The following is a 14,220-nucleotide window of genomic DNA, read 5'->3' as shown; positions in this document are numbered from 1 at the left end:
GGTTGATCTGTGTTTAGCATGTGCTTATTTAAATATTTCAGAACACAACTTCCTTATGTGTGACTGACTCCAGGCGGTACATAATTTTCCCCTATAATATACAGAAATGCCCTCCGCAACCCTGCCCAGTGCCAACAACCACACAGGCAAGCTGCACAGCTGGCCTCTCAGAGGACAGCAGTGACCATCAAAATGGCCTGCAATGCTGCATTTAGAAGAGCACCATCCAAACCTAGAGCAGTCGTGCCGGCCTGGCACGTCAGCCTGCAATCAACCTAGCACAACGTGTCATGTGTCCCGGTTAGGCCTAGTGGGAAACACTGCCATTTTACATGCACACGATTTCCAAAGTTGCCTTCTTTTTCACACAATGACTCTTGACACACATTTGCTTGCATGACAGTGAGGATTAATGTAATTGAAACTAAACTTGCATACAAATTCATCTTCACAAGAACACTATCACGACACCTTGAACAATCTGTACAAGGTCTGAATATACATGTGCATGTGTGTTTGTTCTTCGTCCACGCGGCGACATAGCTATAGGGGAGAGGTGTGGTGCTCGGGCCAGGGAGACTGACGCTGGAATCTGGGGATGACGGTTCGATCCCCGGGGCCGGCGGCAAATTAGCTCAGCACCATGTGACTCTGGGCAATAGCTTGATTAATCTTCCCGACGGCCCCCAGCGCCTGGAGACCCTTACGGGTGGTTGTTTGAGCTTTACAAATGTGGATTAATATTATTATCTATAGCACATAAACAATGGCAGTCTGACTAGAATCTCGGCTCAGGGCAAGGATGCCTTTTGTAGTAAATAAACAAGCATTTCCGGGATTCAGATCAAGTAGCACTTGCTGTCATTTGCGAGGGTACTATATGCTGAAGCCTCAGCCCAGCTGCTTGCTGGTCTCTCTGCAAGGAGGAAAGTTCAAGTTGTGACCACGTCGGGGACTTGTATACTTTACAATCGGGTAGCTGTGTTGGATCTTCTATTGGGGGATTCTTAATAGAACACACACCATAGACACTTAGGTTAGGGTGCACATAATGGGAATATGCTCTAGAAACCGTTTTATATGCTCGCACATATACATTGTTTGGCAAGATGGCAGAACTTTTTATTCTGTTCACTGCCCTAATATTGCTAACCTCTCTAATCTGCTTCAGGGCTATTGATTATCTCAGCACATACATTTTATACAAGACTCGTGATGGTTCAATACATATTGAAACGCCCCTCTGTGTATTTTTTGTATGTTTCTCGGAGAGAGAGCACGAGTGAATGAGCAAAAGGTTTCTAGATCCGTTTCCACGATTCCAGGGGAGTCAGGGTTGTCATGTTCTGTTGTTGCCCAAGCCATTTGCTTCCTGTGAAGGTTTAGGGGGGCTTATGGTGGCACTGTGAGCTAGCTGGAATTTAGGACAAACTCTCCTGCAGGAGTGCTCTGAATCAGTCTAGCACCATCCCGAAGTTTATGCTGCCCAACAAACATGCAGTTCCTCCTGGAAGGTGGAAACTGCACCACAAAAGTTTGCAGCCCCGACTTGGCCAGCTAGTTTCAAGGCACTCTCTGCTGGTTTAGCCTGGCAGTCACTTTTTTGTACTGGGGCGTCCAGAAGAGCCCTTAGAACTGCAATGGGACTATATCAGAGTGTGAGGGCAGGGGCAAAGACGCAGCTGAAAAAAGTTGGTCTTTCACCTTCAGGTAACTGCTTGTAAAATAATGTTAGAAACACCTCAAAATGAAAGATAAATTCAAGTAAAGTAATCAATGGGAAATGCACTCTAACATTTGAAGCCTCATAGGTTAATGCTATCACTATAGAAACAGACTAGAGTCATGGTTGTCCGGGGAAATACTGACTTGTGTATTTGTGCTGTCTACAAAGACTTACTTATATAATATCATGGTGCCACAATCGTTTTAGAGTACGCTCATCCTTGACAGGGACAGCACATTAATGACCTTCCGTTCAGGGTTTTAGTAGCAATTTAAAGATCTGGCATTTCTGATATTTCTCTCTTTCCATGGACTTCATTGTTTGGGTTTACTTATGAGAAAGTGTCACTCTAAGTCTCACACATTTGGTTGTTGAATGTCACTCATAAGTACACTGAAACCATGAAAATGTCACACATATGCAGCCTGAAAACTTGGCATCTATGCTGCATGCTTCTTTTTTTCCAGGTAGAGACTGGCCTATACACTATACTGCAGCACATCACCGTGGCAGATGGAGCATATGTAAAAAATGCCTGACTTCGAACCAGAAGCAAGATGGAAGCTTAACATCTGGTTTGTTCCTTGTGGATTGTTTTGATAGCAACTCCATTGGTGCTGCCAATCCCCATTTTCCGAAAGTTTGCATAAGTAGAATTAAGGCTTGTGTGCAATCTTCATGCTTGCAGTGCAGAATGAAAAAGATGATACCACTGTGATGGAGCAAGGATTCAAAGAAAATAAAGTTGCTCGAATCTACCTCTCGTTAACAAGTACTAACAAGTAGAAACAGAAACTTTAAACTCTCCTAAAATACGTTAGTTGTCCACTGTAGTTGACCTTTTATTAACCGATACTGCTGGAGGATTCTTAATGATCAATACTGAAATGGTGGCGATCAGATCTACGATTTTGCAAAATAGATTTGCCCTTGATATTCTTTTGACAAGAGAGGGTGGAGTCTGTGTCATGTTGAAAGTTCAACACTGCTGTACAAATATCCCAGATAAAAGTAAAGGTATTGAGGGATATATCAAGAATATATTGAAGATTCATAATGATTTGACCCAATGGAGGTTGACGGTGCATGGGAAAGATTTAGCAAAAGTCTTTCTAAATTAGGAAATTGGTTTTCCACCTTTGGAAGTAGTTTATTAGGAAAAATAGTGATACCTACAATTTCAATAGCATTAGTGATATTAATGATAGTAGTCACTTATAAATGTTGTAAGAGAAAATTGAAGACCAGTTCAATGATTGAAATGAAGAACAAAAGAATGGGAAGAAAGAGAAAGTGGGAAGAGATTGAGTTAGAAGAAATGAAAGACAATCTGTATGGTAGAATGAAAGGGATGAACATAAAAGAAAGAAATAAAGAAGGTATAAAAACAAATGTAGACACTAAAATCTAATTAGCAATTGGTAATGATGTTTTTTTTATGATGGCTCTAAAATGCTATTGGGGGATTGATGAAGCAAGGATTCAAAGAAAAGAAACTTGCTCAAATCAACCTCTCTTTAACAAGTACTAACAAGTATAAATCGAAACTTGAAAGAATAATTAACATACACACGACATTCACATATGGGGAAAAAGGCTTTCTGCTTGCTTAATTAACAAAGAATAATGTGCCACGTAACTGAAATCCTGCTTAAAACCGAAAATCGCCATGCGCATGTGCGAACCCGTCCCACGTAAATAACCACGTGATTAACCCATGTGAGAGGAAAACTCTCACGCATGTGCAAAGAGTTTCTAACTGTAGGTCTTGAAGTACTGCTTGCCTGGATTTAAAAGAGCTGTCGCTGATACTGCTTTAGCTAAACGAAGAAGAAAAGAACATGGTATAGAGTAGAAGGGGGAGGTAAACAGTGATAATAACATATTTTAGAAATTAACATCTGTTTATGATTCGTTTGTCAATAATGAAAGTTTTGGGCCTGACGTACTAAGCCAAAAGAAAAGATGGCGGGTGAAACGTAATGCAAGTTGAGTCTGCGCACTAAAATCTGGGAATGACCTGCTGACCGGGACATTGATCGGCTACCAAGAACGTGTGCTTGGGAAAGTTCCTCAACTGAAGAAATTATATAAAAATTGTATCTATCTGTTTTGTGAATGCATGTAAAGGGATGTGTTCTGAAACATTGAATAACTTAAGAGGGAAGGGTGTACTAAACAAAGAATTAATTAAGAATTTTGGGATGACCGCATGAGGTGATGACAACTCCCCTGCCCCGGCCCAATTACAGTTCATGATTCACAAATTTTTGCAACCTTTGAGGGTGGGATATGCAAAATTCAAGGGTATAACTTGAGTGACTTGAGATTAAGAGAGAGAGAGAGCTGCTATGAAGAGACGTTGATGCTGAGTGAGCAGTGTACGAAAACTGCTTCTGGGATGAACAGACTGAGCAGATTCAATACTTAAGACAACCTGACTAGATTGAAGATTTGCGGAAAAATATTGAGGAGGCAGAGGGTGTAAGAGAGGGATGCGCTCCTGTGCGTTGGGCTCTAGAGAAGTGTATTAAGTATAATCCTATCCTGCGCCTGTCCTATAGTCTTTGTCTCCTGACTCTCAAATCAGGTGACCTCCACCAATCCTTTTGGCCAGGGGTTGGGGTTCCCGTTTTATCTAGGTTACTATCTTTCTATCTTAAATTTTTGCATATTTCTTGAGAAAGGAGAGGTATAATGTATTTTGTCTCTTCATCTGTCACTCCTAATGTGTTGGGATTGTTGAATGTATTTGTGTATCTAAATGATATTTGATAAATTAATTTTCTCTCCCATGAAAGTTGATGGAGTTTGCATTGTGAATGTGTACAAATGAGCGTTCATTTTGAATGAATTATTAAATACAATTATTGAATCTCACTTGGATTCAGTGATTATTTTGAAAAGTTATAAGATAGATTAATGATTTTGTTAATATCACCATCAACTACTCGACTAATGGTCCATTGACCAAAGGAAGAGTGTTGATCTGTGAAGATTAGTTAGGTAGTGGCTAATTCAGATCAAAGTGAAATAAAACTTGACCCCCAGCAAAACTGTCAGGAAAAATCTGAATGTGTATATGAGCCCATTGTGAATGATACATGGATTGTGAAATATTTATCCTGGCCTTTTGCTGGATCACCTGTGCAAAAATGAGAAAAGAAACCCTACTTTTTTATCATGCATAAATTCGTAACGTGCTGTGGGCCGGGCCAACTGAGGACTGTGAGTCCGCTGAAACACTATTTGAAGGGGGTTAACCCAAAAAAGCTAAGGGGTGAAAAGGGCTGACCCAAAGTCCCTTTCTATACATGTAGATGTTAGTTAACGTTGTGTATGGAAGGTGTGTATTTGGTACATGAGGTGTTTCCCTGTAATACGGAGATGTATCACTACTGTGAGAGGCCATGGCGGTGTAGGCTGTCACTTGAAAGGCTGCTTTCGTTGACACTGCTGGCCCAATTTTGAAGGAACACATTGCAGGGTCTCACTTGCGAGGCTACACTTGGTGACTCCGTAGGCTATACAGGAGGAGGTGCCACAGGATGCAGAGAGGCTGTATGCATCGGTACCACCAGAGTGGTATACTTTGTGGTGTCATAATCTCTCACATGAAAGGCCACACGCGGCAACCCAATTAGGTACAGTGTGACGTAGTTCAATGCATTTATAAAGGCACACTGGGGGAGGAGCAACGCTAGCAACCAAGATGGCCGCGTAGGCTCCCAGCTCCGCCGACCTCTTACTCCCGCCGGAATATCCTGATATTTATCCTGTCCTTGCGCCCAGCCACAGCGTGTATGAACCTGCCGTGAGATTAATGGTACTTTCCCGAGATCTCTAATTGCTCGGCTGACGAAGATATGACGAGTGGAAGTTTGCGGCCTAAATTTACACAGAAGCCGGGGTCTCGAGTCCTGGCCCATCCGGGTTTCAGTTCAACAACATCGGCTGTGGTGGTGTGATTGGGTCCGGTCTACCGGAGTGGGGGAAAAAACCTTTTTCCTCGCTTTTTCGGATTGATGTGGATGACGGTTGGCTGCCTTGCTGAAAGTCGGAGGAGGGGGGGTGACCACTCAATGCTTGCAGCTGTGGACGGGGGCCGTGCCCGGTGACCCGGTAACGGGCCCGCTGGTGTTCGCTGGGTTTGAATCTCCGCCATCGAAACAACTGATAAGTTTCCCTCTGCAATCGACCGTTCCCTATTCCCCGTCCCCCTCTGAGACATCGAGCCTGCCCGGGGAAGCGATCATGATCGACACCGATCGAAGAGTGGTTGAACGGAATGTGGGTGATCCGTCGCTACGAACTGTGTTGGCAGCCATTGAGTCAATTCATGTGTTCGTTGAAGACCCCACTCAGACGATGATGGTGCGCTTGGCTGCGATGGAGCGAATTGGACCGGACCCTACTCCACTACAAGAAACATCGACAACCGAGACACCCAATATGGCCACTCTGATGAAGGAAATAGACCCCCTAGCGTGTGAAGTATCGGAGCCTTTGACCAGTGTTTTGGACGATGTACACAAGCTTGATGTAACCAAGGGATTGTTTAACCTACGATTGTTGCCGACTATGGAAGGGACTAATTGATGTTCTCACTCCTGAAACTTTTTATGAGAATTGTTATCGGAATACAACTGCGCCACTTCCCTATGCATCTGAGCCGCTAAGATGGCGGACGACTCAACACTGGGAGTTCATAACGGGGAAGGGAATCTCTGGACCTGACGATGTTCACTGCACTATCGTATTACCACTTTGTCTTGCATTGAGTTCTATTACAGTTTTATCATACTCGGACTGTCCTGTGGAAGAGGTGGTTTATCTGGAGGGGACTCATGTGTCTGATAGGGAGGGGCAAGGATGAGATCCAAAGACTGGGTTTGACTCAAGTATCGATGGGCACGGGATCTGCTAGACTTATGCTATAGTAAGGCTGGGCGATGTTTGAAGATCCCCTTGTTGAGATACATATTCGCTATCGGATAGATTTCTTGACTTCACTTTGGGGATCCTTGGTTCTGGCGGGGGGGAGGGGCGACCGGGAGCCTGTACGAACATGCCCTCCTCCACTTCTCTTCTCTACTTCGGTAGATTCTTCTTTTAGAACCTTGTTAGTTGGGGCGACAGGCACGCTGCTACTCGGGGTTAGGCGATAGCTGTTTGCAGGGGTGCAGGGTGGGGGGATGGGTTAATTGTTTTCTTTTTGTTATCGCCCATATGGTTTTTTCTCTTTTTCATTTTTTCTCAGTCTTTCCTTTACTCGTAATATTGGCGACATATCCTGACTTTGATCCTTAACCTCTAGTATTTGGTTGCCATGATTCTCCTGCCGTTTCGATTTTATGGGTGGGAAGGTATTGAGGACCCGCAACTAAACTGTTAACCGATTATACTGATGCACATTTTGTTTTGTGCTTAATTGTGCGAGCCTCTCGAGTATATTTGCTGCTCTACGTCTATCCTGTTTTTTGTACCAATTCACCCTGTCATTATTGGATGTATGCATGGCACCGGATATGTCTGTTTATTTTTTTGCTTTAAAATAATAAAAAGATTTTTTTTTTTAAATATAAAGGCACACTGTGTTCATGCCTGTGCCTCTGTACGGTCCTGGAAATTTTTCGGTGACTATTAAAATCCGTTTCCTGAGTTGGTGAAACATTATCGCAAGCAGGCAACTGCAGACATTTGGGTTTTATTACAGGGTTGTTCTGACATCATAATCAGTGTTGTATACAGATAGTAACTCTTTATTCAGAAAACCGTTAGAAATGTATACATTACCTGATGTTTCTGGGAAGTTTGATTTTTATTTATGACATATGTATGACTTTATTCGACTTGTTTTAAAGTAGTATTAATCTAATACACGTTTTTCATCATAGGTGCAACCATTGGTTCAGAAGAGGCATTTTATTTATATACTTGTGGTGCAGCTTGTACCTCTATTGTGTCCTGTAAATATGGCAAACCCAAGAACAATTATTCCAAATATATCAATAAAGATATTTTGCAAAATGAGCAAATTAAAGAACTTTTCATGAAGCCGAAAGAAGTGGATGTTGGGCCATTAATGGTAAGTTTAGCGTAAGATTTCAAAACTAATCTCTTCTTTCACAGGCAAGATATTTCTGTATTAGTAAAAAAAAAGTAGATCTTGGGACAGATGCAAGGACTCGAATCTCCAATGTGTGAAGTAAATTTCCCCACAATGTGACTACTCCTACTTCTGTTCTTTGGCAACCTTTATTACTTGTAGGGGCAATCAAGGATCCTATCCTGGTGATCTCTGGAGCACGTTTGCAGTCCAGACTGGCTCTATCCTTTGCTTTTTGACTTATTTATGTGCTTTTTGTAGAGCACCTGTTATTGTTTCGGTAAACAACATAGCTCCATCTTAGTCATACCTTGTATTATTTCATGCTCATATATATTATCTCTTGTTCTTCCCCGTCTTATTACATGGAAATTCTTCTTTGTAAGTATCCACTGCTGTACTGCGTGTGAACCTATTGTAAAATGTATCATATGTGCTTCAGTAGTGGCCAGTTCTACTGCTAAGGGGTGGGTGGGGGGAGGGGGAACACCAACAAAAAATCCCCAGAATTTTAATTAAGAAAATAGCGCTTAACTGCTCCGACGGCCGCTGCCTTGATCCAGATCCTCGCTTCCTATCCTGGAACTGCTGCACACTGCGCAAGCTCCAGTCCCAATCCCCGCGCTGCTCTATTCCCAGTATAACAGAGGAGCTGCCCCTGATGAGCAGGATGCCCAAGTTGATGCTAAAAAATGCCACCTATGCCTGTATTCTTTTGCCGTTTTATATGGTGCAAACTTTTCCGAAGGATATTCGAATTCTTTACATGAGTTTACAGCAAGATTACATTACACATGTTTTGAAGGCATGGGTGGATCAAGTTATTTGCTCAGCAGCATAGGATGTTGAGCTGAGATTGGGACACAGACCTGGTTTGCCAGTTTCAAGGTTAGTGGCTCTGGCTATTAGGCCACATCTGCTTCCACTTTGTAGATAAAAATTCTTGAATCAATCCCTGTCGGCACTGTAGAAATTCCACAGTAACTTTAAAAGCAATTTTGAGGATACAGTATTCGTGAAAGCCTTCAAACAACGCCTCATAATTAGCACACTTGCCTGATTAAAACAAAAAACAAGCAGTGGCTGCTAGTATTTTAGCATTGTTTTTTTATATAAAACAGTAAAAGTTGCTGGGCATTTGACAATAATAACAAAAAAATGGAAAAAAAATAAACTTTTTATGTTCCTCAAAAAGCACTCGTAGGCACTGGCACTGTAGGAAACTACTTAGGAGAAACTACTTAGGAGAAGTGTGGCTCAATGGTTAGAGCGGCAGACCCGGATGCAGAGGTCTAGCCCGGGACCAGGGTTCAATTCCCCGCCTCGGCGGGTCTTGGGCTCAAAAATTCCACAGACCTGATCATTCTCGCCTCGGTGCCTATTCCAATCATGGAGTCCCACTCTGCAACTCTGGGCAATAGCTTGCTTAATCTCCACAACAGCCCCCACAACGCTAAGGATGCCTGGCCTCCACCTTGGGGGTGCCCAGGAGTGGACACCTCACAGGGAAAGCCAGGATGGGTTCCACAGCGGTATTCGTACAAGCGCCTTGAGACCCTTGCGAGTGAGTAGTGCGCTATACAAGTATCAATTTACATTTACTTTGTGTTCAGATGTGCTTCTTGTGAATGAGCGGAATGCTATCACTCTCAGTGAAGTTGGCCAATGGCTGAAGTAGTCTGACTCATTGCCCATGCTGTATGCTACATTGGGCGGAATAAAAATGTGAATGACGCAACAACAGACCAATGGACAAAGAGAACTGTCAGAAAGCCCCTATAAGTCGTTTAGTATAGATGTATCTGACAGAGACTTTTAGCCGCAGATTCTGTACCTTAATTTTAACCTGAGGCGTCAGACTGGATCCAGAAATCTTTTCATGAGCAGTACCCCTGCGCGCCGGTTGGTGGCGTTGTTGGGCTGTGCATGATGCCGTCCCCACAGAAGGTGACATGCATGGTGCCTGTTTAGGTGCCACGCCAGCGCACTGGCGTCAGCTCTTTTTATTCAGCTCCAGTCAGCGCAAATCTGGAGAAGATCTATCCCTTAGTCCATTTTTGACAGATTAGTTCGACGTTTTTTTCTAAGTCTTTTTGAGGTTTAACTCCTGATGTGGCAGGGATGTCATTCAAGAAGGCCGGCTTCAAGCCCTGTGGTGCCTGTCACTGCTCGAGGTTGGTGACTGACCCGCATCTTCTATGCCTTTGGTGCCTCGAGCGCGACCAGATCTGAAGGCCTGCTCCGATTGCCATGCCATGAACCCAAAGGCCTTGTGGGAGCTATCCCCCAAGCTTCTGGTGGTGAAATGTGCGAAGCTGTGACAATACAGATCCCGGTCAAGAGGAAGGTTCTGGGAGCTATTGCAGAGTCTGAGATCCTCGTTGCACTCAGTCATTGGGCTATTCGGGTAGTCCCTAACATAAAAATAAGTTGGAGCGTTCTTCGACTTCACCTCGTCCATCAGCTGACGAGACATTTGAGGCCTGGCTCCGAGGTTGAGCCAGCGCCTGGGCCATCTCCGCTCCTACCGGAGTTTCCAGGAGCCAGAGCAACCTCTGCCCCATTACAAGAACTGTATGAGGCCATGCACCTCATATTTAAGCAGCCCATTCCCTCTGGCGCACCTCTTGGCCCCATGGGCTCGGGGGACACACTAATGGATCCACGCTGGCTCAGGCACCAGGGATGGACAGATGGATCGGATTGGCACCAGTAGTGCTGCTTCGACCTTCCCCCGATGCCGATATCGATGCTTCAGGCACTGTCCCCATTCTGATCCCCGACTTCAGGATGGAGCTGGAGGGGTGTCGTCCGATTGCGACTGTATCTGAGTGAAGCCATGCCTTCCAGGCTGAAGCCTGAGCCCTATTCTTATGGGCTGGGACTCTGGGAGGAATGGGAGAGGTCGTTGGATCCTGAAGAATACTAGCCCTATGATACCAACATGGATTGGTGTGAGGATTTGGCGGACGCCAGCAGAATACCTCTCCAGATACTCGCATGCTTCTCTGCCACCCCCCCCCCCCCCCCCCCCCCCCCGGTGGATATGAATGAGGAAGCTTCATTTGATTTATTTTTTTGTTTTTTTCAACTTTTTTTATTTTTTGATCGTTGAAAGCTATCATGGCAAATAGCATACACAGAGATATTCTAGTACCCATCTCCCGTCTCCTTTTCCCCCTCAAGAGATACACAGACGACTCTGTAGGAGAGTAGGGTCTGCAATCCTATGGTCACCCCAGATTTTTGCTTTTTGCTTCACTGGTTTACGACTTTCCCTCGCTGTGGGCCTGCTAATCAGACCCACAGCCTAGCTGTTCGCTCTCTAAATTGACATCCATGTACTTTAGGTGCATTTACCAATTGGTATTGAGACCCCTTATCAGCCCCTGTACAGTGTACCTTAGGTACCCAGGGCATAGGTGAACCCAAGGCCTACCAGGGGCTGAAGCATGTATTATGCCACCCCTGGCTGGCCATCTAAACAGACACAACTGGCTGGTAAGACAACTGGGACAAGATGGTGTAATCACCCTTTGCTGTAGATATAGTATACCTATATCTAACCCCAAAATGGACACATATATTCCTATCAGTCACTCCTATGGCAGGCCTTATCAATCCTGAAGGCAGAGTACTTGGAATTATGTGAGATGGTGCTCTAGCATGAGCTGAGCCTGTCTGCAGCTTGCGGAACCAAGTCCTTATAGCTGTTCCATGATAACGCTATACTATATACTCTTAAGTGCATTATAATCCTCGCGGTTATTGCTAACTTTGGTATAGCATTATCAAAACATGTCGAGTAAGGTGTCATACGAATTGGAATACTACCCCCTCGCCAGTTCTAGCCACGGGGGTAGCATTCCACCCTTTTAGAGGGACACGACATGTATGTAACTGCGAACCCCGGTTAAAGTTAACTCGAGCCTCAGCATCACAAAATGGATGCTGCCACCACAGACACAAGTCTGACCTCCTGCTGCTGGGAGTCCTTCCAGCGAGGGAGGCCTGGACAAAGGGTTTCCTGCCTTGGGAGGTGTTAGCACCACCCCAGACAGGATTTTGTGTATTAGGTAGGACAGGCCTGTAAGGAATGAGACATGCCTGGGGCACACAAGGTGTCCCTGTGCATACACCGGTTCAAACCAGTTGCTGGGGCACTCCAGCCCCAGCTCTGGCACGAAACCAGACAAAGGATAGGGGGTGTAACCACCCCCTTCCTGGTCCCACCCATAGGAGGGACCTAGTCATAGTACAGCCCCCTTTAGCAGGATAAAGGTAGGAGCTGGTCCCATTCCAAATTAGATTATCCTGAATTGAAACTTTACAAGAAGAAACTCTGGACTTCGACGTTCTGCTCCACAGAAGACTGAAGAATCTCCCTTGTGGGCAAGGAGTGTCCACCCTGCTACTGCAGGCACCATCAAGCGTCCTAGCGGTCCACTTTGTCGTCCTTCCTGCCGGATCCAGACTTCAGAGCCCGACGAGACCCGGTCTCCTAGACCTCTCTGACCTCTACTCACATCTGCAGCACAGCTGAGACCCGTGGGTGCGACGAGACACGTGGGACCGGCCATCTTGAAGAGACTGCACTTCGCTTCCAGCACGACTTCGGAGGCATCCTCGAGAAAGTGCTTTGGGGATTGAGAAGCCCCAGCCCCGAGCAGCTCCTGCACCAAAGACCAGCAGCCCTCCAGCATCCACGAGATCTGCGTGGGGCCCTTTTGCTTGATTGCTGCTCGACGCGTTGTCTGGTCACTTGCCGGCTGGCTAGTGACCTCCTAGACGACGATCCACGAAATCTACACTGCTGGTCTGGTTGCTCCAGACTGGCCCTTGCTTCCTTCCAAAAGAGGAGCATCCCGGACCCTCCTGGTCCACTCCAGACGCCGTTTCCACTCACCGCGTGGGTTGCCTTTGCCAAGGCCTGTTGACTCCAAATCCGGATCCGACACCGCCCACAGCGAGAGCCTGCGTGGGACAGCTCGTGCCTCCATCCTGGTCGTCGAAGACACCTCCTGGTCCACATGGCTGCAGAGACAAGCATCCACTCTTCACCTGATCGCGACGACAGCCTCTGGTTCCCTCCTGGTTCCGCACTGGTCACTGGCTAGTGACTTTGAACACTGTCCCTTCTGCTTTCAGGTCCTCTTCTTCCTCGATCCACCCGTGGATCGCACCGGACATCTTCCTCCTGGTCGCCTGCAGCATCTTTCTTCAAGGCTCCATTGACTTATACCTTTTACTTAGTATATGGTTTGCCGTGCCCCTAGGGCACCATTGTAATTTTGTGCAACTTACCGTATTTTTCCTAAGAGATTGTCATGTGCTTAGCCCTCTGACCTCATAAAGAGTTCAGAGGTGGTGTTATTAATAAATATATCGTTTATTTTCATAACAACCTGTGTGGTGTCCTTTCATCTGGTATTCAAGGGGTTATATGTGGTAAAACAGCTGGCTTCACATGCCAAAAGAGTTTAGCCTAAGACTGCTTTGTCCATGCTACCATTAGGATAGCTGGTCTATAAGGTTGACTTACAACCAATCACCATAAGGGTTGTTTGGACTGATACAAGGTGATCACTAGAACTAGTGAGCATCATATATCAGGCCAACTTCTCACAGACTCCATTTTATACAATGCCAATATCCTAGATCTACAATTTAAAAAAGTAGGAGCTTCCGGACCTATCCATTGTGACGTAATGCACAGCCGAGCCATCGCCATTTCTATAAACAAAAAGGCTGCAGTATTTCTAGATCTTCCACTCATCCCAGTATCCTCTCATCCCATTATGACCAACTCTGGGAAAATTACTACCAGAATTTTTAAAACTGAATTTATAAAGTACTCAATTTCGTGAAAGAATCCCCCCAGGAGTGGGCACAGATAAAACATATGAATTGCATCCGCCGCTTGAGCTCCACACCTGCCACATCTATTGTCCTTCCACCCCCCACCTCTTAGCAATCTTCGCAGGGGTGTAGTACAAATCAAACACTGCCATATAACATTGAGTCCGTAGGCTGCCAGAGATTAAGACCTGACTTGCCAGTTCTAAGGCGTAACCAATATCGACCCCCTTCTTCCCAAGTTTTCACTCCCACTTGACATTCTGATCATTGATATCATCCGGAGAATAAGATAAAAGATATTAATAAATTGTACCTATTCTCACTTTCCTTTGACTTAATTAAACTATAGAGATCTCTTAAAACACAGAAGTGGCCCCACTTTGGTGTCTATCAAAAAAGCTCCTAATCTGAAGATACTTTAAAAAGTTGTGATTATTTAACCGAAACTTCTCCCTTAAAAGGATGCCATTTGCCCTTCCTGTCATAAATCCCCAAAAACTTTCAGACTCATCCGCTGCCATCTAAA

General features: G+C 45.0%; 1 protein-coding gene across 2 annotated transcripts in view; it reads left to right on the top strand.

Moving 5' to 3' along the window:
• The window catches only part of LYST (lysosomal trafficking regulator), a 3,192,287-nt gene that overhangs the window by 884,227 nt on the left and 2,293,840 nt on the right, over positions 1 to 14,220 (top strand). For both annotated transcript variants that reach the window (XM_078648813.1, XM_078648812.1), the window contains one exon: positions 7,624 to 7,814. In XM_078648813.1, the coding sequence (XP_078504939.1) occupies positions 7,624 to 7,814 (191 nt within the window). The remainder of the gene's footprint in view (positions 1 to 7,623; positions 7,815 to 14,220) is intronic.

The sequence above is a fragment of the Lissotriton helveticus genome, chromosome 6, assembly GCF_964261635.1.
Source record: "Lissotriton helveticus chromosome 6, aLisHel1.1, whole genome shotgun sequence".
NCBI classification, from domain to species: Eukaryota; Metazoa; Chordata; class Amphibia; order Caudata; family Salamandridae; genus Lissotriton; species Lissotriton helveticus.
Note: the sequence above shows the minus strand (reverse complement) of the source record. Positions and strands in the feature narration are given on the sequence as shown.